At 42.7% G+C, this 22,454-nt stretch overlaps 2 protein-coding genes across 2 annotated transcripts in view; one reads left to right on the plus strand and one right to left on the minus strand.

The window, feature by feature from the left end:
- The first annotated feature begins 580 nt into the window (after nt 1–580).
- On the plus strand, nt 581–14,909 carry STMP1 (short transmembrane mitochondrial protein 1). The gene is made up of 3 exons (XM_032483428.1): nt 581–970; nt 12,014–12,067; nt 13,021–14,909. Exons 1-3 carry the CDS (start codon nt 596–598, stop codon nt 13,093–13,095), a joined length of 504 nt encoding a protein of 167 aa, XP_032339319.1. The 5' UTR covers nt 581–595; the 3' UTR covers nt 13,096–14,909.
- Nucleotides 14,910–18,212: 3,303 nt separating this feature from the next.
- Nucleotides 18,213–22,454, minus strand: part of SLC13A4 (solute carrier family 13 member 4) — a 39,183-nt gene continuing 34,941 nt past the window's right edge. The window contains exons 15-16 of the mRNA XM_006186095.3: nt 21,535–21,672; nt 18,213–19,408 (exon numbers count right to left, since the gene is read on the minus strand). Of these exons, the coding sequence (XP_006186157.1) occupies nt 19,271–19,408; nt 21,535–21,672 (276 nt within the window). The 3' untranslated portion in view covers nt 18,213–19,270. The remainder of the gene's footprint in view (nt 19,409–21,534; nt 21,673–22,454) is intronic.

Here is a 22,454-nt window from a genome sequence, read left to right on the forward strand (position 1 = left end):
CTAATATAGCAGATGAGGGTGGATTCATTAGGCTGAGAAGAAAAAGAAAATGGTGGTCTTGCTTTGTGTGTGTTTGTGTGTGTTGATGGAGGTTGTAGAGGGATTTAAGACCAGGAGTAGGTGGTGGCCCACAGGGTGAGGGGGTGGCCCTGTGTGGAGCGAAGACAGGAAGAACTCACTGTCCACACCAGACACAGAATAAGCATTTATTGATCTTTTACATTGTCTTACATTATCCCCTCAATAATTCAGCAAGGAAGCTGGTGCTGGCCCCATTTACACTGAACAAACGGAGGTTAAGTAACTTGTTTATGGCTGCCAGGAAGTGCCAGCCAGTCATGAATTGGACCCAGCTGTGCCAGACTCCGAAGGCCTCCATCCTACTACTAAATCTCTATCATACATTCTCAGTGCAGGTTACCCAGCATATCCATGGAGCTTCTGAAAAATACAACTCTCTGCGTGGGGCCCCGATGGAGTATGGTGCAAAAGCTCCACAGGTGATTCTGCTTTGCATGTGGATGTGAACCACTGCCTCCTGGAGTCCTTCTAGGTCAGGGAGGCCTAAGACTGGCTGTGCATTAGAATCGTTGAGATGCTGGTAATAATACAGGTTCCTGGGCCCCAATCCAGGTTAACAGAAGCGGGATTTGGGGACTGGGTCCCAGAATCTGAATGTTCAAAACTTCAGGGCAGCCTTGGAACTTGGAACTTGCTCATAGCGAGCCCCACGTGGTCTGGCAGGTCCGCCAGTTCAGGAGGTGATCCAGAGGTGCCCCGCCATGGGGAGCCCGGGCGCCGAGAGCCGCTTCCGGGCGAGGCGGGAGGTGCTGGAGGGGCGGAGCGGGCCGTGAACCGGAAGTCGACTGCAGGCTCCGCCCATCGCGCCGGGGGAGGCAAGCTCGGACCGGCCCACGGAGCTGCTGCCGCCCTTCGCGCCCTCCTTGCCGACATCATGCTCCAGTTCCTGGTGAGTGGAGCTGCCGAGGAGCGAGCCGGGGGCTTGGCCCAGGGCCCTCGGGGCCTCCGGCCTGGGCCCGGGGGCCTGGGTGGGGATCCCGGGGATCCCGCGGGCCCCGCAGCCCCATCGCCTGCCCATCGCCTGTCGGGTGGGCTGTTTTGTTTTGTTTCTGCCTCGCCCAAATCTTTTTGCCAGTATTTTTCTGCAGCTATTCGAGCCCCTAAAATTTTTGAAGTGTCAAAGCGTGCGTTTTCAAAACTGTTCTGTGACGTGCCTTGAGTAGCTCCCGGGGTCCTTAATGACTTCTGCCTTCCCGCCCCGACGTAGACACGTACCCCATTCCCGACTTAGAGCCCTGCTGGTTGGCATCTTTGAGAACGGAGGAGGGCCAGGAGGGGCCAGGAATAAACTCTAAATGAGTAAACCACCAGAGTTAAAGGCTTAGGGAGCTCTCATAGCTTCCGGACTGAGGATGTCTGGTTGCTGGCATGAGTCAGACCCTGGTGTACAAGTAATTTTTCCAAAATGCTCATTCTAGGGGAAAATGAGTGTTACCACGGGTAAATAAATAATTTCTAATGGCTCTTTATTTCAGTTAAAAACGAGTTTTCTGGCAAAGCCCAGTGTGTTTCAAAGATTGTCTGGTTAAAGGTTTCAGGAGGACTTGCCAAATTTCCAAGTGAAAGTCTTTCAAGTTTTTGTGCCTTTAAAAGTTCGTGTTTAAACTCTGATTCTGATAAGAGGTAGGTGTTCTAATAACCTTCCAGGTGGCCAGTGGAAATTGAGTGCTCTTAGGATGAGGTATTTTCCGAAATGTTTCGATCTTTTTTGGGGGAGGGGGGCGAATTTAAGGCTTTGATTGAAGAATAACATGTAGAAAAACACACACTAATAAGTGTGCAGCTCTTGAATTTTCATCAAATAAGCTCACCTATGTGACCAGCACTCAGATCAAAAATCTGAACATTACCATCTCCCCAGAACCAAATGTTATATTCTTTATCAGAGAGATTAAAAAAAAAAAGTGCCCCTTTGTCCTTTTTGAGATGGTAATTGAGTTTTAAATCTTTAGGCCAGAAGAGGGTATCCTTGATGTAAATTGCCCAACTAAGACATGGCTGCTCCTCGACGCCTGGAAGTTTCTCCAGTGTCCTAACAAGGTATTAATTTAGGCGTCAGTAGAAATAATTACAGCCATTTAATTGTAGGAAACACTCAGGTTAAAAACAGTATCAGCCCCAAAGTGTAATGTGACATAATTGAGCATCTTACTGCAGCTGTAGCTCATTGATAACTGGGAGGACATGGATTCATTTACACTTAAACTCACTCTGCAGAAGCACTTACAAAGTTAGTTTTGGAATAAACTTGGCTTTTGTATAAATATGGATGTGACTGATTTGAAAATTCAGAATTCTCAGCATTTCAAGGAGAGGTGCTGAAGCCATTCGTTAAATTCCTAGCTCAGAAGTAACACAGGTGTTCTCTCACCTCCTCATTGCATTTGAAAGAAGTGATAGCATTACTTTACTTTGTACCTCTGTCAGATGACTCACTGGCTCAGTGATCTTGGGCAAGTCTTTCTCTTTGCTGAAAGCTGTTTCATCTATAGAACAGTGGGGTTGAAATAGATGATCCCTAAGATCTCCTCTAGCTCTTACCCTGTGACCAGCTATCATGTCCTCGTGCTTAAGAAGTCAGTCTACAGAACCATCATTTTTAAGCACCGGGAACTTGGGCAAGTTATTTAAATACTCCATGCTTCATTTTCCGCATCTGAAAATGGGAACCCACTTCATGGTTTTATTGGACTAAAAGTGGTTAATACATTAAAGTACTCAAAACAGTGACACTTAGTAAGGACTCAAATAATGTTCAGTTTCTCTTTTGCAAGATATCAGTTGAACTCTGATTTAGTTCCTTCTTAGGAATGAGGATTAGTTTTCCTCAGAAGGGAAGTGATGGAATAGTCACAAGCTAAGTATCTTGGAGGGTTCACTGTCACCACCCGCGTGGGACCCTCCGGGGTGTTTCCTACAGTTGTCATTTCCAGGAGCACTATGTGGAAGCCACAGCACCTGACTGTGTTGCTTATATGTTCTTTTCATTGTTCATTTCTCCTTGAATTAAAATATTTCCCCATCGTCCCTATATCGAAACTTGTTCCTGTGGTTCAGCTGCCTCTTTCCTCTTCCTTCTACTGCAGTAGCTTCTTTAACTGCAGCATGGTTTAGCCACAGGTTTTGTAAGGAAGCTTTTGCAACCTTAAAGGGAAACGTGATACGATGGGCGCTGCTTGGGGCTTGAGCACACTGCCTGTTGTACTGTAACTGGGGTCACACGCTGCTTTTCTTACCTCTCAAAGTGGCCACACTTGGCACTCTTAATCACCTCTTCTTTAATCCCCTCCCTACCCGCCTTGGCTTTTGGATCATGCATCCCAATACTTTCCAACATTCTTTCACGTTATAACGCATGTGGTCTTATTTTTATGGAGGAACCTGCACTGAGTGCAGGTGACCGGCCCTGGGTGCTGGCCTCTCCAGGGGCCGAGGGGATCAGTATCTTGGTGCACCAGCCGGGAAATGGCCCTATCTAATCTCTCCAGTTTGTACTGGCTGCTTCTCCGTGCTTTTGGTTTCTGGTGTTTCTCAAGACTCAGTCCTTGACTCTCTGCTCTTTTCTCCTACACCCTTAGGGGGTGTGTTCTTGTCATGTGTCACCTTCCCCCCCTTGTTGACAGCTTCCAAACTACCTTGAGTCTTTTTCTCTGAGCTCAGTTCCCAGTCATTGACTGCCTACCGAACATCTCTTGTTGTACGTACCCTCTACCTTAGACCCATTACCTCTTCCCTTCTCTACCCCGTACCCCCACCTAACTTCTTTCTTTGTTCACTGGTCCTGGCTTTCTCAAATTGGAAATATTGACATAAACTTTGATTTTCTTCCCTCCTTCATTCTCCATATCATTTACCAGCTGTATATTCTTGAGCAAGTTACTTATCTGCTCTCTGCCTCAGTTTCCCCAACATAAACTGGACAGTAATAGTACCTGCTTTATAAGATTATGAAGAGCATGTATTAATTCCTGAAAAAGAGTTAAAATGCTGCCTTGTGCATAGTTAGCCCTTCATAAATGTTAGCATTGCTTTAAGCCATCAAATAGTTGTTACCTTATGAAAAGTTCTGTTTTTATGTTCCCACTACCAAGTTTGTTGAACAGGTCTTTTTCTCTCCACGCTTGGACTAGCTACCCTAGCCTAGTAGGTATGAGTTGGAAAAGTTATTTTAGGTTTTCTAGTTCAGCTAATATGCTGATGCTAAAGTCTTCACTACTGAGGGGGCATCCAGTTCATGTTTGGTCACCTCTAGTTACAACAGGCTATTTCTGTTTCACTTTTGGTCAGTGTCTCCTTCCCTGGTTCTACTCTGATGTGAAAGAGCAATTCTCGTTCACATGACAACTTTTTACGCATTTGAAGAGCATTACCTGGTACCTCTGCCTAACCCCTCACCTCCACCAGTCTTTTCTTTAGGCCACACAGCTCTACTTTTTCCATCCATTCTATCCATTCTTCATGATTTCAGGTTCATGCTGATCACTCTTCTCTGAATATTCTAGTTTTAAAATCTTTTTTAAAAACAGTCCCAGTACAGTCTGATCACCCATAGAAAAGCAAAGCTGTTTGTTGCCTTTTGTTCAGTGTTTTCCTTGACACCCTTGGTTCTGTCCTTTCTTACAGCTGCTAAAGTCCAAAATCCATCCAGGATTTGTTGCCTTATTCACATGCTCAGAAACTGTCATTGGTTCCTGTGTCCTTACCTATCACATTGTAACCACTTTTACTAGATTTTCAAGGGTTTCTAGTTTGGCCCCATTTTCCTTTCCTACTGCCCGTCAGCATATATCCTTTGTTTTAGGTTGGTGGGTTCATCTCACCCATCCGTACCAGCCTGCAGACCTTCGTGCCTACATACCTTCCCGCCTGGTTTCCCTTCATCCTCCTTTTTGCCTTCCCAGCTACTCTTAGTGGCCCAACTCCCATCTTTTTCCAGGAGCCTTCCTGATGACTTTAAGCTTCTGAAACCATTACACTGTTGCAATCCATCTCCTCATTTATGTTGTACATGTCTTTCATCAGCTTTTTTTTATTTTCTAAGAAATAGTCTTGCCCTTTGTTTTTCTAGGTACTTTTTGGATTTACCTAGTATTTTTTTTTTCTTCCAGTTTTATTGTATTTAGTTTTGCCTGGGATTTCTAGGTACTTTTTAGTTTTGTGGTTTGTTAGTGACATTCTTTTTAAAATTTTACACTGTAACAGAGCAAAGGGCTTATTTGCTCTCTGAGCAGAAAGCCAGACTAACAGCGGGTGTTTGCTGCAAAGTAAGGGTTTCATTGCAGGGCACCCAGCTCGGGAGTGGGAGACAAGCCTCAGATCCTCTTCAGCTTGGTCTTTGAATTTGGGGTTTTTTAAAGGGGAAGAACAAGAAGCTGGGGTTAATCATCGTCTTGTGATATTTCTTCATTGTTGTTTTTGAGTCAGGATGTCTCTGGTTTGCAATTCTTTGGCCGGTGGTCCGTGGCTTGGGGGCCTGTTAGTTCATCTTGTCCTGGAGAAACAACCTGAGTTTATACATTGGGGATGCTATCGACAACAGCAGTTTGGTACATTAATGGTGTTATTAACAATGGTGATTTTACTCACCTGACTCTGTTTGATTAGTGTCAGTTAGCAGAGGGTTGAGGTCAGAGGAGACAAGAAAGGAGATAAAAGTTTTGGATAGAGAGGTTGGTTAATCATAGACTCAGCAGGGGAATTCGGTTTTCGGAGGATGCGGATTCAGCATTTTCAGATTAGTTGTCACAGATGTGTAGAAAAGCTAATTATTTTGGTGTACTGATTTTATATCTAGCAGTCTTGCCTGTCTTACAGCTCTAGTAGTTTGTAGATTCAGTTCTAAGTGAATCAGGGAAGGCAGTGCTGTGAAGGCAATTATATCTCCAGTAAAGGCAAAAGTGACAGTTTTGTGTTCTTTTCCAGTTTTTCTTCCTGTCTCTCTTGCTCTCACTCTCAAGCTAGAAGTAGAGTGTATTCTAGTGTTGTTTCTGCTTTTAGTGCAAATGCTTCTCAGGTTTTAGTATGATTGTGTTTCTGATATATTCTAACATATTAAGGAAATTCTATTTCTTAAGAGTTTTTATTACGACTGACTGTTGAATTTTATTATGTTGTTTTCCCTTCTGGTGATCATATGACTTTTCTCCTTTAATATGTTACTGGGAATTCCATTAGATTTCCTAACACAAAACACTTAAACTCTGTGGCCTAGTCAGACCATCATTTGGTGATGTGCTGTGTTTTGTTCATTTGTACCTTCATGTATTTTATTGTAGTCTTTTTAGAATAGATCATAAATTCCATAGGAAGAGGCAGCATGCCTTATACTTAGATTTCCCAAGCAAATGGCACTTAGTCCATACTTTGTGGTTGATTTTATTTATTTAATTAGATATTCCTCTCTTGCCTATTACTACTCTCAGATATTCATGAGATACTTGCATATTTGAATCAGCTTCTGTGAGAAAAGGCAAACCAGTTCGGCCTGATGTACCTCTTTCCAGAGTGTTACTGGCTAACTTTTATACATGACCCTGTTTAATTTACTGGTTCAGTTGAAGAATTAATGGCTTCTTTTTGGTTCTTTCTTCATTCACTGAGGAAAATTATTGAATATAATAAAATCTAGCTTACATCTTAAAAATGTGCTTCTCTGTGGTGGTAGTAGAAGGGATATAGATTATATCCTCAGCAGATTTTTATTTTAATGTCCAGAATGTGAGTTTTATTATTACTTGAAGCAATTGTTAAACATATTTGAAAATCTCCACACCAAGTCTTGTGTGTTTAAAGGCTAAGGTACAGAAAAGGGTGAATTTTTTTCCTGCTTCCTTGGAATGGAGAGGCCCTCTGACAGCTTCTGTAGCTGAGACTAAAACTGAGAAATAAAATTATCAATTTATCTTTTATTAGTGTTAGATAATGTGTACTTTTGGTTTTCTTGTCAGTTTGTAGCTTTTCTCATCTGAGACCATGAAACATTTTTAGGTGTCTTTTTGAATGCTAGTTGTGGCTATATTTGCTAAATAAAGTGACATAATTTTTAGATTTCTTACATCCTTGTTGGTAACTATAAGATGGTTCAGATTCTGTGTCATAACTTGGGTTTGGGTGTGTACTTTTTAAAATTATAGTTTAATGAGTCATATTTCAGACTTGTCAGGTTGTAGTTACTCTGAGTTACTGCCACCAGCCATCCCCAGATAAAAATTATAAATTATTTACTGATCTACACATGTGACTTTTTGATTGGGGCAGGAGTTGAGCAGCAAATGGTGAGAAGAGTCAGATTACTTTGGAGTTGGCTTCCTTCTTTTTTTTAAGACTTAGTGCTTCTTTATATAAATAGATACAGTGCTGTAACTAACCTGCTCATGTGTCTGTACACAAAAAAGAGTCAGCTGACAACATTTTCTGTGGACGTCATACACACAGCAAACCATTTATCTGATGGTCCTCATTTTTTCACCCTCACATTTCCATTCTTTTAAAACACTTGTCCAGTGTTGTCTTTGATTTCCTCAGTTTTATCCCACATAGCTGACATTCTACCAAATCTTACTGATTTTTTTAATATACAATTCACATCTCATACAATTCACAGTATAGAATTTAATGGTTTTTAAAAATATGTTCACACAGAGTTGTGCTAGCATCACCACCATCTATTTTTTATATCTAATATTTCACTGCCCCTAGAGAAACTCCATACCATTAGGATTTATTTCTCATTCCCCTCACACCCAACCCTGGACAACCACTTATTTTGTGTCTCTCTGGATTTACCTATTCTGGACATTTCCTTTAAGCAGAATCATAGCAGTATGTGGTATTTTCTGACTGCCTTTCACTTAGCATAATGTTTTCAAGTTTCATCCATGTTGTAGCATGAATCAGTGCTTCATTCTTTGTTATGACTGATTAATATTACATTGTATGAATATACTACATTTTGTTAATCCATTCACCAGCTGATGGACATTTGGGTGGTTTCCATCTTCTGGCTATTATGAATAATATTGCTGTGAACATTCATGTGCAAGTTTTTGTGTAGCTATATGTTTGTTTTCTTGGTTATACACCCTAAAGTGAAATTGCTTCCTCAGATCGTAACTCAGTGCTGAACTTTTTGACAATTTGCAAGACTGTTTTCCAAAGTGATTGCACCATTTTACATTCCCAACAATGTATGAAGGTTCCAGTTGCTACATATCGTTGCCAACCCTTAATCATCTTTTCAGTTTAAGTCATCCTAGTGGGTGTGATGAGGCACCTCATTGTGGTTTTGATTTGCATTTCCTTAATGACTAATGTTGTGGGGCATCTTTTCATATGTGTGTTGGCCATTTATTTATATCTTCTTTGGAAAGATGTCTATTTGAATCCTTTGCCCATTTTTAAATTGGGTTATTTGTCTTTTTATTGTTCAGTCATAAGAATTCCTTATATATTCTGGATACTTATGTAAGTCCCTTATCAGATATATGACTTGCACATACTTATTTCATTCTGTGGGTTGTCTTTTCACTTTCTTGTTGGTGTTCTTTGAAGCACAGACATTTTAAATTTTGATAAAATCAAATATTTCTTTTGTCACTTCTGCTTTTGGTATCATATCTAAGAAACCATTGCCTATCTCAAAAGATTTACTCCTGTGTTTTCTGCTAAGATATTTATAGTTTCAATTCTTACATTTAGGCCTTTGATCCATTTTAAGTTGTTTTGTTTATGGTGTGAGGTAGGAGTTCAACTTCATTCTTTTGCACGTGGGTGTCCTATTGTCCCAGCATCGTTTCTTGAGAAGACCGTTCCTTCCCCATTGATTATCTTAGCATCCTTTATTGAAAATCACATGACTGTAGATGAACAGGTTTATTCCTGGACCCTTTGATTCTAGTCCATTGATCTTCATTGATCATGAAAAACAACTCATTCACATTTGCTTGCTATCCCTTGTGCCTTTTCTAGTCTATATTTATTCAGTTCTTTTTGAGTCCAGCTACCAGGTATACTCAATGTTTACAAAGCAGTGCTTTTATCATGTTGCTGATAAGAGTAGTCAGTGGCTCCCTGCCATCTTCCATGTAAACTAAACTCCTTTGCTTGTTTTTGAAGTCCATCAGCTAGCCCACCCAGCTCTGCATACTTATATTTCTCTCCATTTTTTAGTTCAAATTCTCTTTTCTAATCAGACTTACTTTTATTCAGGTCATCATCACATTGTCATCCCTGTCTTGTATCTTGATTCTCCACTGTCACTTCCTTTTCCAGTTTAAATTTAAAACTTCTTCAGCATCTTTAGAGCCTTTAATAACAAATTGAGGTACTTTGATCTCTTTCAGGTATGATTTCTGGAAAAAAAATCACTTCTGAATCATTCATTTTGTTACTTGCATCCATTACATTCAAGGTCCTGTGCTGGGTGCTGTTTTCTGTTGTTACATAGTTATTTTACTTATATGGAGTTTTTCTTCCTATACATCATATACATTCTTTAAGATAGAGACCATTTTATAATCCTTTCACAGGGCTGATTATGAAATTGAGTTTTAGTATATAAGGGTCTGCAATCCTTTAATCAAAACAATTGGAGGCCAGATGTATTTGGGATAATTTTTTTTTTTTTTTCAGATTTCTTCTCACCCATTTGTCCGCTATATCACTGCTCATGTCACTCCTCAGTCCCCAAACTTCTGGTATTTTACCATTTATTGTCCTCAGTATGTTTGTAAGAAGAAGCCACATATACCTAAAGTCTCAAAATGATGCAGAGAGGAGTCACATATTTAGTGTTGTAGGCATTTCCCTTCCTCTGTACTATCTTCTCTGCAGGGAGTACGCTGGGGGGCCCATGTGATGTGGAGGAGGACTGTGGTGAGGGCATCCAGCCACCGGGTGGACTGCTGATGAGGCTTCCAGGTCTTGGCCTGGAAGAGGTTAAGCGTCCTTGGCCTGCACAGAGGTTTCTGACTCATTTAAGACCTTCTGTATTCTGGCGCCATCTAACTTCTCAGACTGATGAGTCACTGTTCCTCAGATTTAGATTTTACTCTTTTAGATTCTTTATTTATTCAGATTAAAAAAAATTTTTTCTCTGTGTAAACTTGTCTGTTGAGTATCCCATAAACAACATATAAATGCTTTTCTGGCTTCATGCATTTTCCTCGACATTTCTCTTAATGTGCACCATTTCTCTTATTTTGTGTATTTAATTTTACAATATCCCTTTGGTAGACTTGGCAGTATTTCTGAAACTGGAATTGGATATGACTTGTCTAGAGGCCCATGGTTTTTGTTTTGTTTTGTGTTTTTAAATAACTGCTATTTTTTTCATGTGCCCTGAATGCCTGGTAAAGTAGCCAGAATGAAGCCACATTGGATATGCCATATTTATTTTGAGACACACATGGTAAGAACCAGGAATCCTAGAATGTTGGAGATGGAAGGAACATTGTTAATGTAATGTTTTATAAAATCAGGAAATGCAAATCAGCAAAGCGCCAAGGAATTTAAGTGTCTTGCCTGAAGGCAAACAGCTAGATAGTGGTAGGACCAGAAATGTAATTTCTTTTTCTTAAAAATTTTCAACTCTCTGTTCTTTCTGTTTGGTGTTAGAGCTAACATTTTCAGATGACTTTTTTCCCCCTCTTCGTTTAAGCAAATTTAATACTCTTTCTGGATCTGGGAAGCCTCTGACTACCTGGTTTCAACTCATGGAAATGAAAAAAAAAATCATTTTGCTTCTTGGTAAAAATATTTCAGATGTGTGATTAATCAGATGATCAGAAAATGGTTTATATGTGTACTTGATAACCTCTTTTATGCTTCTTAATTACCAGCAAACCAATTTAAATTAGGCTTTTGGTGTTTAAAACTTAGTAAGGATCCAGCTGTATTCTGTGCCCCATATGCATCTCCAGTTTGAAGACAGCTCACACCACTGTGACCAGTACTGTTAAGTGCCACACTGTTTTTCTGTTTGCCTCTGCTGTGTATTGAGTAGGAGCAACACTGATTGAAGAAATGATTTTTAAAAAAATCAGATACCAGTCTGAATTTATGCAATTAGAAATTAGGCATTCAGTTGGAGATTTTTAATTATTAGGGGAAAAAAACCCCAGGGCTTTATAGATCATCATTAAAATTCAATGTTTAAGGAGTTTTGAAGCTCTTTTGATGTGAAGGGGGTGATTTAAATTTTCACCAAGTAGTTTTTGTTCAGGAAAACGTCACCAAGTGGGATAAACACTTACAGTTCTCTAAAACCATACCCATCTCTCTTGTCAGAGCTGGTCAGGGGACCTGTGTCATCTGCAGGTCCTAATTGTCCTGCCCGTTAGCCTCCACCCACCGCAGAGTGCTAAGCTGTATGCTCTCTCAGTTGTATGTCAGTTTCCTGTGCTTTATGTCATCGTATATTTCAGTTTTTGAGTAGTTTCCTAGGCCTCTGTTTCCTCTTGAAATATGAAAAGGTTGAACTGTGAAAGTCCCTTTTCTGAGATCCTGTGATTTAGCTGAATACTTTTTTAATCGAATACTTTTTATTTGATGTAGCAAGAAATAACAAATCTCATACCCCCCCCACAAAAGACAAAAATAAATTGGAGCTTTTAACAACAAAAAAGAGAATATTAGCTTGGGTTTCTAGAACTTATAGCCAAGTATTTATGGGGGTTCTGAGGGGAGGGGCAAGGAGAATTTGGGGTAGATGTATTCAGTGCTACTGTGTATTCTTTTGTATGCTCTTTAACCTTTCGGGAGGATATTTGTATGCTTATTTTATGGAAGGAAGATATGAATTTCATGCTATACACAGACTGGGCACTGGTGTTGTCTAACTGTCCTGAGCTCCTTGGGACAGTATTGTCTGGTTTGGTATCAGATGGCACAGAACTCAGTCTCCAGTGTGACTCTTCCCATTCTGTTCTTACAGCTTGGATTTACTCTTGGCAACGTGGTTGGAATGTATCTGGCTCAGAACTATGACGTAAGTGACGATATTCACATCCTCCTTGATTCCACATGATTAATACATAGTGACTTGTGTTAGTTGGAGTAAAGTGTGCCTTCTGGTGTAAAGGAGGGCCATAGGTCTGAGGGAAAAGTCCTGAACTTCGTAGAAAGATTTTCCAGTGTTTGAAAAAAATATTAGAATGCACAGAAACATCTGTCCTCCTTTTCACGGGAAGAGGGCACAGTCCCATCTGTCCCATTCGTTTAGGTAGTCTCGTCATGATCCTGGGCTGTGTGTTTAGCTCAGAGTAATGTTAAGTTAGAGGCTTACAGTTCTCTGGAAAAGCATGTGAACTGAGGCTGTAATTGGGTCACCTGCTCAGTCTCCTACCCGGGAGTAGAGATGACTGAGTAGTTTGGAGGTGGCTCTGTCTACTGCAGCACACTTAGGGAGGACAGAGTTGCGTGAAGTGGGGAGTTGTATTAGCTTCGCGTTACAGATGGGGAAGTTGAAAACCAGGTGACAGCACCACCCATAAATGGGGATCCTGAAAGGATTTTGTTTTAAAGAGACAAGGAAGGGAAACATGATAGTAACTTTTGATTTGTTTGGTAGTGAAGCTTTCAATGTGACAGAGGGAGTTCCCTTAGTCAACCTTCACTTGAGTCATACGGTTTTCTGGGCAGGGCCTTATTGACGTATGTCACGTGTAGCGTTCATGTGTACAGCTTTTACTTGGCGCTGGATTGAGGGGCTGAGTGGGTATATAAAAGTAGAAGTCAAGTCTGGCTTTTGGAGAGGGAGCCTCCTTTAACTTACAGCCTTTGATACCCTTCTTATGCAGGGTATCAAAGGCTAAAAAACATGACTGTTTAGAAGGTTTCTTTTAGAGGAAAATAAAAAACCATTTATCTTTGGAGGAAGACAAGTGAAAGAATATTGATTAGGTAGATGTGAAATTATAATAATTTCTTTTCTCTTTAAAGATACCAAACCTGGCTAAAAAACTTGAAGAAATTAAAAAGGATGTGGATGCCAAGAAGAAGCCCCCTAGTTCATGAGGCTGACTCCAGCACTGCCTTCTGGAGAGACTGGTTCCACTGTTCTCGAGGGCCTCCTTTACCGTCCAAACCAAAAGCTTCTGTTTTAATCTACTGTCTCAGCAGTTTTCTTCTTTGCTAGATCCAGCATTGCCATAGAGCACAAGTGGAGCTACAAATTAAGAATGACCCTAATTTTTCCAACATCCTCACTCCTTTCCTTCATCCTTGAAGCCACTTGGGAGGTCCTAAAACTGGAATTATGGTGCTAGATTAGTAAACATGACCTTTAATTGGTAGTCTCTCCCTTATTCTTTGGGATTTCTGCTACCTGTTTTCAAAAGAAAAACTGATGAGTTTTATATAGCTGATGGGATATAAATAATGCTGATTTCACAGTTTAGCAATTACAATGGGTGTTTAAACATGTGGTACTAAATTATGTTGTTTCAAAGTAGTAATTAAAATCTAGAAGTCAGCTTTGGTGAATTATCCATTAATTTTATATTATCAGGAAGCTCCATAGTTGCTAATTTAATCAGTAAATCAATTTGCTATTCATTAACCAAAAAACTGTTCTGAGAACCCTGTCACGAACTGGGGAATTGAAAAATATTTAAAATAATGGCCTTTGTCCTCAGTAGAGTTCATAGTCTAGTATGAATGTTTTCTCTTAATGATGTATTGGATCTGGCTCTTTTCCTTCATAAAAATCATACTTATTTGAAGGGGTTACAAGCGCATTTGACATTACATGGTGGATAGATGAGAAATTGTCTATCAAGGAAATTTTATGCCTTTTTACATCTAAAAATGTATTTACATTATAACTTTATAGTGATTCTCATAAGAAGACTTTGTGTTACTTTTCTCTGCAATTAGAAATTACTCTTGTAATTTGTCAAATGTATAATCAGTCCATATTTTTTTTAATTAAAAAAAATTTAAATATGTAACTTTCCCCCTAGGTCAGTAAAAAAGTTATTTGGAATAAAGGGCCTGCCCCACCCCTGTCCTCCAGCTCCTAGTTTCTCTTCCTGGAGTCAGGAACTGTCACCAGTGTCCTGTATACTTTTGAGAAAGATTCTGTGCCTAAACACACATGTGCACACAGGTTTTTATACAAATGATAAAAAACTATATAGAGTTTTCCCCAGTGGAGGTCACTCCATATCAGTATATAAAGAACAAAGAACCTCTTTCCTTTTGTGGCTACATAAGGTTCTGCTGAATGACTGTGCCATAGTTTATTTCATCTGCTCCTGATGAACGTTTAGGTTGTTTGCTGTCTTTTGCTATTACAGTGATAACCTTAAACCTACTGTGCAGGGGATAGCTACCAGCTAAAGTCCTGGAAGTGTAATTAGCACTAAATATAAATAAAATCCTGTCTTACTGGGTGTTTTGTATCAGAGGGCTTGTTGGGTAGCCTCACCGATAATGCCATTTCTGAAGACATTTTAGCAGAATCAGTAAACTGGAAGAATGACTTAGAAATACCCAGACAGTGATGACACTGACACTAAATGTGATTGTAAAATGAAGTGATTCTACTACTCTTTGAAAATATGGATCCCTCATACATGGAGATAAGTTTTGTCCCTGTCCGGTTGTCCTGGTGTTTGAGACAGATTAAGATCATGTAATGGTTTGGCTTCTCCCTTGGAGTATGTTGGGGACAAGTGGCTTATTTTTCTGAAACTGTTGTATTTTCCGTAAGATGCGGACACAATACCTACCTCATAGGGCTTCCATGAGAAACAGCTGAGATAATGTATGTGATGTGTAGCACAGTGCTTTGCAAATTTCCAATAAATAGTAGCTATTAGTCTAAACATGCTGCTTTTGGTCAGAATACTTTTGTTGTTTCTGCATTCACTTTTGGAACCAATCTATCAGCCATGCAAAATTTGTCATCATTCTATGGTCACTCTCTGTTGATGAAAATCCAGAGTATCCACCTTGATCCTACCACCTAGTTTACAAGGTTTGATCTTGAATGACCGAATTGTTAGCAGAATGAACCACAGTCTTGAAGGATAAAGGTTTACCATCCTTGAGGGTATTCAAAATGCCACAAGCTTAGAAAGCTGTTTGCAAAGAGGGCTTCTCGGTTATCAGCCATGGAGCAGTGTTACTTGTGTGTGTGTGGTATCCCAGGGCAGCTTCTTTGGGGATGAGGGTCACATAGATGTTGTAAGATTAGGTCCCTGTATATTCTACATTGTAAACAAAGCTGGTTTGGACTTAGAGCTCCCCTCAGGAGTGACACTTAACCTCGCTGGCAGGATCATTTCTGCCAGTGGGAGACACCCAGCAAATCACCTGCATCGTGTAAACTGCTACACAATGAATGCAGCCTGACTTCGTGGTCACCATTCAGATCCCCTAAAACTAGGAGTTTTAGGTTCTTGCAGGAGTGAAAAGGAGCTGGGAGTTCTCAGGCAGGATTATCTTGACAGAGACATTGTTGGAGGAACCCAGAACCATAGTAGACTTTAGGGAGTGCGGTGATGGTGATCATGATGCTGGAAGTTATGTCCCCTGTGATTTGTAGAGGCCCTTGTCTCACAGGTCATCGGAGGAACAGCAGAACCACTGCAAGACAGTCCTTTTTTTTTTTTTTTTTCTTTAAAAAAAAGGTCAGAAACTGCTGCTGATGTGATTTAAAGAAACTTTGCTACACTTGACCATAAAAGGAGGGTTACGTAAAATACTGCTGAAGGTTACTAACGTGAAAAATGAGATTTCAGGATTGATGTTGGGGACTTAAAAAATACATTGAACTTGAAAGCTTATCTTTAAACTGTAACCCTCCCTGACAAAAAACCAAAGGGAGAGAAAAACCAAAACAACCTTACTTAAAATTGTCAAAAGGCGCTATATTTTATACGTTACCAGTTGATGTCTTTAGATGTCTCTTCTGATGTAGTGTTTTATACAATTAAGCAGTTTTTGGTTTAAAGGAACAATTTTATTTCCTTTCTCACCCATTTACTCAGTTTTCATTTGTGTGACTCTAGCGAAGAGTGAAGATGTCCGGGTTTTCCAGGCGTCTGTACTTGTGGGCTCATGGAGCACAGGTGACATGCATGGTGTTTCCATCTCCACTGAGCAGCTGCTCCTTGGATACTACACTGGGGTTTGTTTTTCTGCTGAGAGCCGCCACATGTTAAGTGCTTTTTCTGTGACTCCTCCTGAAGGAACACTATATACTGTACTGGAGCAAATGAGGCTTTTCTTCAACTTCCCGGCTTGGACTTTGCACGTAGCATTTCCATTCCTTACGCAGATGAATGAGTTCTTTTTTCCCCTACTGTTAGGGCCTTGCCTTGTGGAAAGGAACCAGGTGGTGAAGGGGAAATATTTTGAGACTTTGGTTTTACTAGGGAGTTTGTGAGACTTGGATTTTCAAATGTTCAGTGTATACCTTTCCTAAATCTGGGTGCAACCTAGTTAAGTGCTGAATACCTAGTGGATGGCATGTTTTGAGGTCCTGGGAGAGAAACGAGCCAAACTGAAGTTTTGTGGAAAGTGCGTGGAGCGGGACATTGCAAAGCCTGGGTCCTGGGCCTGCTAATGAAAAGTGCAGTGTTGTTGCCTCATTCTTTTGTGCACAACTGTACAAGACTGGGCCAAGCAGAGGTGCATGTAGGTAGTGCGGGCAGCGGGCTGGGGTTCGTTCAATGAGGGCAGCCCCGGGACGGCTCCCTGTGGCCGTGGAGCTCAGTTCCCCTTGTCTTCTGATGGTTCTGTTCTCTCACTCTAGTGAGAGTGAGTCTAGTGTTTAGAAGTACTTTTCAAACAGGGTCCCTGAATGTGAAACCACCTACTTTATTTGCCATTCAGTTAAAGAAACAGGGATCTATTCTGACAATACAGGGAGAAGTAGCTAATATAGCACGTGAGTCCCTGTGCCACGTACATACTAAGGTAAAAGATCATATAGTGTGTACTTCATGGGTGGCTTAAAGGAACTTCAAAGGCAGCTTCAAGCAATTTTGATGTTTAATTGACTTCAGAATAAGATGCAACTCTAGTTAGTGTCTTTGTTTCTCAGTTTCATCATCTATAAAAGGAGTTGGTATAAGATGATCATTCACAGCTTTTCCACCCATAGTGTGATACTAAAAGATAAAAATCAAACGTAATATATTTGCAAGAGACACAAGACTACCAAGTAGGGCTATTTGTCCCTGTCCAACAGCAGAGCGATTTTAGAAGACAGGGAGTTAGTCGTATCTGACATTTCCTGCTGTGGGAATGAGCAGTCTTGTTTGCGGAGAGTACAGTGCTGTTCTTTAGAGTGGTTAGTAGACCAGACAGAAATAAATGCTCCTTCCGAATTTGCTACCTGAGTGAATTAGCCCGGCTCGGAGCAATGGCAGGGGGCGTCGCACTGCCGTCCCTTTCAGAGACGCAGCTTCTCAAATAGCTGAACGGCAGCCAGTCATTCTAAGTCAGCCCAATTCTTACTGAATCTTACTGATTATCTGCGCCTTTGTGTTATTGTCTGACTTAGAAGCTTGGTGTCTTAAGTTGTTTAATGGGTCAGACGTTTTTTGACAATTCAGCTACCCTCACAATAGGAGTAACAGCCTGACTCTTCTGAACGTTTTAGAGCAACACAACCATGGTGGTGCTGGCCTCACCACGCCAGCTGTAGTGTACCTAATGTTGGTATTTCATTTGGGCTCGTTGGGGCTTCACTTTTATAAGTGGCCAGATAACTTGGCCTAAGTTAATTGGCAGAAGGAGTAATGTTCCTGGTTAAATCTGGGCAAGTTTGGCACAAAAGCAACTTTTTAATTCACGGATGTTTGATAAACTAAGGGAGTGACTTTGTTGGTAAGTTATTTTCAGACCCTGGGCCACAGCTGCTCTGCGGTTGTGGGAAGACTGCACAGACTGCCAGTAGTAACTCAGAATCAATTCGAAGGGTGCAGTACCTACAGGGTTCTCCTTTCCCCAGATGTATTTAGCAGGTAGCTGATGGTAGAAATCAGAAATGTGTAATGCCTGAAAACTGGATTGGGAGCGATACCCAGTTGTACAGCAAGGATCTCTGTCATGGGGGAAATGGTGCCGTTCAGGAAGAAGGAGGCCTGGATTTCCAAAGTGACTTTTCTCACGGGGAGCATTTATTGAGCAGGTACAGTTTACTATACTGTTTAAGTTGCTGGGGACTTTAAGAGACATGAGACATCTCCCCTCCCCTCAGGGGGCTCGTTAACTCGTATAAAAGGACTGGCGTGTTTGGACCTTTTTGTACAGGCTTCTCAGGAACGAACTACTCATTACTGCCAGAAGAAAGCCTGTCAGATATCATTAATAGTCTTAACTATTAATGGTCTTAACTACAGTTTCGGCCTCCTTAATAAGGTAGGTATGAAAGTTTCTTCTCTCTCCCAACACTTAGCCAGCACAGTGGTATTGATGGTTGGTGATGAGTGACAGAGAGCTTCCAATCTCATTGTGTCTTCTTTCTCTTTTCCTCTGACAGACAGAACAGCACCAGCCTCTTTGTAAAGGGAAACGCTATTTCTTTACAGGAATTTGGTGCCGAGGTCTAGAGAAGCCATTGAAGAGAGACGCTTAAAAGGGAATCAGAGCAGTGATAAAAGAGTACTGATTGCCACAAAGAGGACTACTAAGAATTGCCTTTTTGTGGAGAGAACTTAGGACAGAAACACGTAGGAGAAAGGAGCCGACGCTGGGTCTCAAGTTCTGGGTGCGACTTTCCCCCAGAGAGGAGCTGTCACTGGCTTCACCCTCTGTGCACAGGCAGGGTGACTGGGATTTCTCCTTCAGCTCCTAAGAGGGATCAAGATGTTAACAGTAACGCCAAACCCAGTGAGACTGGTCAGTTTGCGAGACTTAGCCTCTGAGGAGCATCTGAGACAGGCTTTGGACCCTTCCTGTCTTCATTAAGAACTGACTGGAGAGATAAGATACGAGGAGGTGAGAAAGGTTTTGGGCTTCCTTGAGCTGTGGTGCTAAGGAAGGAGGGCAGAGCAGAAGACACTGACATCCAAGCCTGTGCTTTGGGTTGTTGGAGGCTCCCTGCACTTAACTCGAGGTGTAGATGGCGGAGTCTTCTGGTGGGGCTGTGTCCTCCTGGTGGTTTTCTTGGCCTGTTGGTCAGGTTCTGCTGGGTGCTGGTCGCTCCTTTGGTTGGGCCGTTTGCCCACTTGTGTTAGGCCTGGTGGGTGATGTTACTGGCCTGAGCCCAGGTGGGAAAAGTGTCCAGGTGGAAGAGGCTAATTCCCCATGTATTGATGGCCACCATCACTATCACCAGGCCAATGACATTGACCCCCAGACCAGCTTTCACCTGCAGGACACAAACCAGCACAGCCTAGTCACCCTGAGCAGGCAGCTGCACGGATCCCCATGAGCTCCCCTGCCTGAGCCTCAGCCCTGACATGATCACAGCCCCCCTGCTTGGCCTGGTGTGTTCCAGTCACTGCCAGGGGTGCTGGTGGTGACTTGTAGGGGCACAGGACTTGGGAGGACCGGCGAGCAGGGAGGGCGTGGGGCTGGGAGAGGGCCGTTGGAATCACCCCACCTTGTAGCACTCTCCCCATCACACAGAGGCCTAGAAGGTGTGTGCCTGGAACACCAGATCCTGGAATGTAAGTTACACTAAAAAGGGGCCCTGCGGCTACGTGATAGGGAAATTGTTCATCAGAGTTAAACAGAGCTCTTTAAAGCAGGAACCTCTCAGAGCCTTTAATGTGCTGACTTGTAGGAGAGGTTATCTTCTGTGAAGCTTTGCTACTGTTTCCTTTGACCCCCAGGAAACAGCTCATGGACGTGGCGAGGCTGGGGTTCACCTGGGGAGACGGGTCTGCTGCCTCTGCTTCCGCAGGAAGGCGGCACAGCTGCCCTGGCTGGCGTGGGCCTGTGCTGCTTTCTGCAGGGGATGTCACCCCCACGACCCCGACCCCCTCTGTTTCTGCATGGCACTGACACTCGCAGGCGGAAGGGCGACGTGAGGGATGACGGATGGCAGAGCCAGGGCCGCTTGGAAAAATGTTCAGCAAGGATGGCTGGCGTCCTGCCGGCTAATGACCAAATATAGAGAGTGTCACCACCGCAAGTCCGCTGGCTGGGATTAAGTTGGGAAAGTTGTGAGGGAAAAATGAATGTTAGGAAGTTGTTCAAGCAGATGACTGGATGTGTCGCCTTTCTGCCTCCGGCCTGAGGCTTGGACTTATTAATCATCCTGGCCCCTGGGTCTTTTGATGTGGAGAACTGCCCGTGTTTCCTAGCAGGTGAGAGGATGCAGATTCTGAAGGAGTTAAATTAAGATCGTTTAGAGCACCTAGCTTAACCTCCTCACTTAACTGGTGAGGAAAGTGAAGTCCTGAGCCAGTGCCAGGCTGGGAACAGAACCCAGGACCGGCTCACTGCTTGTCATCTGGTGCCTCTAAAAATTACTGCCTCTGATCACGTGACCAGGGTGGAAGGCTGGGGTGAATGGTGGGAGCACACGGCAGAGGGAGCAGGGGGCGGGGGTGTTGTGGGGACTTGAGAGTTGGGGCAGAGCTCCGTATGAGCAGGCTGAGGGTTCTGCAGCAAGATAAGGGGGACAGAGGGGTGGCCAGGACCCCCCTTCCCTGAAGAAATTCAGATGACTTAGGTGAGCAATTTGAAAGTAGAAAGGATCTGAATAACTGCCACCAGCTTGACACTCTCTTCCTTTTCTCCATTTGATATTTACAGGGCTGCTGAGAACAAGTTTGGATTCCCTCAGCCAGGGGGAATGGGCCCTGTTTGAGTCAGCCAGGCCCCAGTTACTTGAATTTGTTTTTTCGTCCCTCCCCAACCCCATCAGCCTGGGTATAAAGAAGCTTAGCAGGGAGGAGTGGAGAGTGGATGTGCCCAGCACTAAAATCAGCAGCAAAATGTCTCCTGAAAGCCATCTTTTGTGAGCTTAGCTGAAAGCTGAGGCGTGAGCTATGGACGCTTTATTTTGTCATTGTTGCTTTGGGGGTTTCTTGCTTCAGGGAGAGAGTGGAACAGAAGGTCCCTGTGCTCACAAAATATCTTTCACCCGAGGTTCATACAGTTTCTCACACTTAACCATCTATGAGTAAACCAGCACCGCTTTGAATGAACAGCCTCAGAGTCCAGTGACGAAACTGAGGCAAAGACTTGAACAAGCTCTCACCTGGAACTGGGTCACATCCTGTATCCGGCCTGGCTCTCTCTGTATACCCACTTTTTCCCAGAAAAGGGTTGAGGAGCACATTATTGCTATTCTTGGTGCTTGTGGACCAGACAAAAACCTTTCACCAGGCCCAGTCTTTCTGCCACACTAGACTGAGCGTTGACAGATCAAGGACACTGCTTACAAAATAATACACTTCAGGAGAAGGCAGTGGAGCCAGCCATCCTTGTCCTCAGGGTGGGGGGGGGGCGGTGGGGCTGGCAGGAAGAGGACACCAGACTCACCATGTCTTTGATCTGACAGTGCCCGTAGCTGAAGACGATGGCGTTGGGGGGGTTGCCCACAGGCAGCATCACTGCAAAGGAGATGCACATGGTGACAGGGATCAGGGTGTAGAGTGGATTTATGTGCAGCGTTTCCGACTAGAAGAGAGAGTTCACAGAAACATGAGCGTTGAGATTAGACTTGCATTTCCTGTGCTTACCATCATGAATGTGCTTTAAATGATGGCTTGGTGTTGGCTGACCTTGGCTGGACGCCACGTGCTGGGGGTAGGTAAATCACTGCCCTCAAAAGTAGGCAGCGCCGCCTACTCAGAGGGGCTCCTGCTGCTCACTCACTTCCCCTGGAAACACGGCCTCTGAGCTCCTTCCTAGAAGGTATGTTTCATTTCTTGGTGCTGGTCTTAGGAAGTAGTTTTACAATTTTATTCTTTAGCTGAGAAATTCTTCAAACACATGTCTCATGAATAAGCTGCTTTGATTGAAATAGACATCTCTCGCTTTTAGGGTGCAGAACTAAGGTTTTTTTTTTTTTTTCCCTAGGTAAGATAATTGCCTTCCCTATATGGGATTTGAGCCTGTGGTCTTGCCCTCAGTGTTGCCAGGTTTTCACTAAGTGCATTCCCATGCTCACACAAGCAGGGTGATGGAGAAGTTGGAGGGAGACATCTGAGCAGGGAGCTGAGAGTGGCTGGGAAGGGTCTGGGGTTAGAAGGAGCAGGAGGAGATTATTTTGTTGGTGATGAGGAGGACCCTTCCTTTTATTGGTCCCACCTCACGGACTGGGACAGATGCAGCATTTTGTCTTGTGTGTTACCTTTGGGGCTGCTTAGCCAAGCTGAGATTTGGCAGTTGCTCCCCTCCCCTATTCCATTAATCACAAATTGTTCTGACACCGTGGAATGAGGCTGACACTGCTCACA

The sequence above is a fragment of the Camelus ferus genome, chromosome 7 (genome assembly GCF_009834535.1).
Source record: "Camelus ferus isolate YT-003-E chromosome 7, BCGSAC_Cfer_1.0, whole genome shotgun sequence".
Taxonomy (NCBI): Eukaryota; Metazoa; Chordata; class Mammalia; order Artiodactyla; family Camelidae; genus Camelus; species Camelus ferus.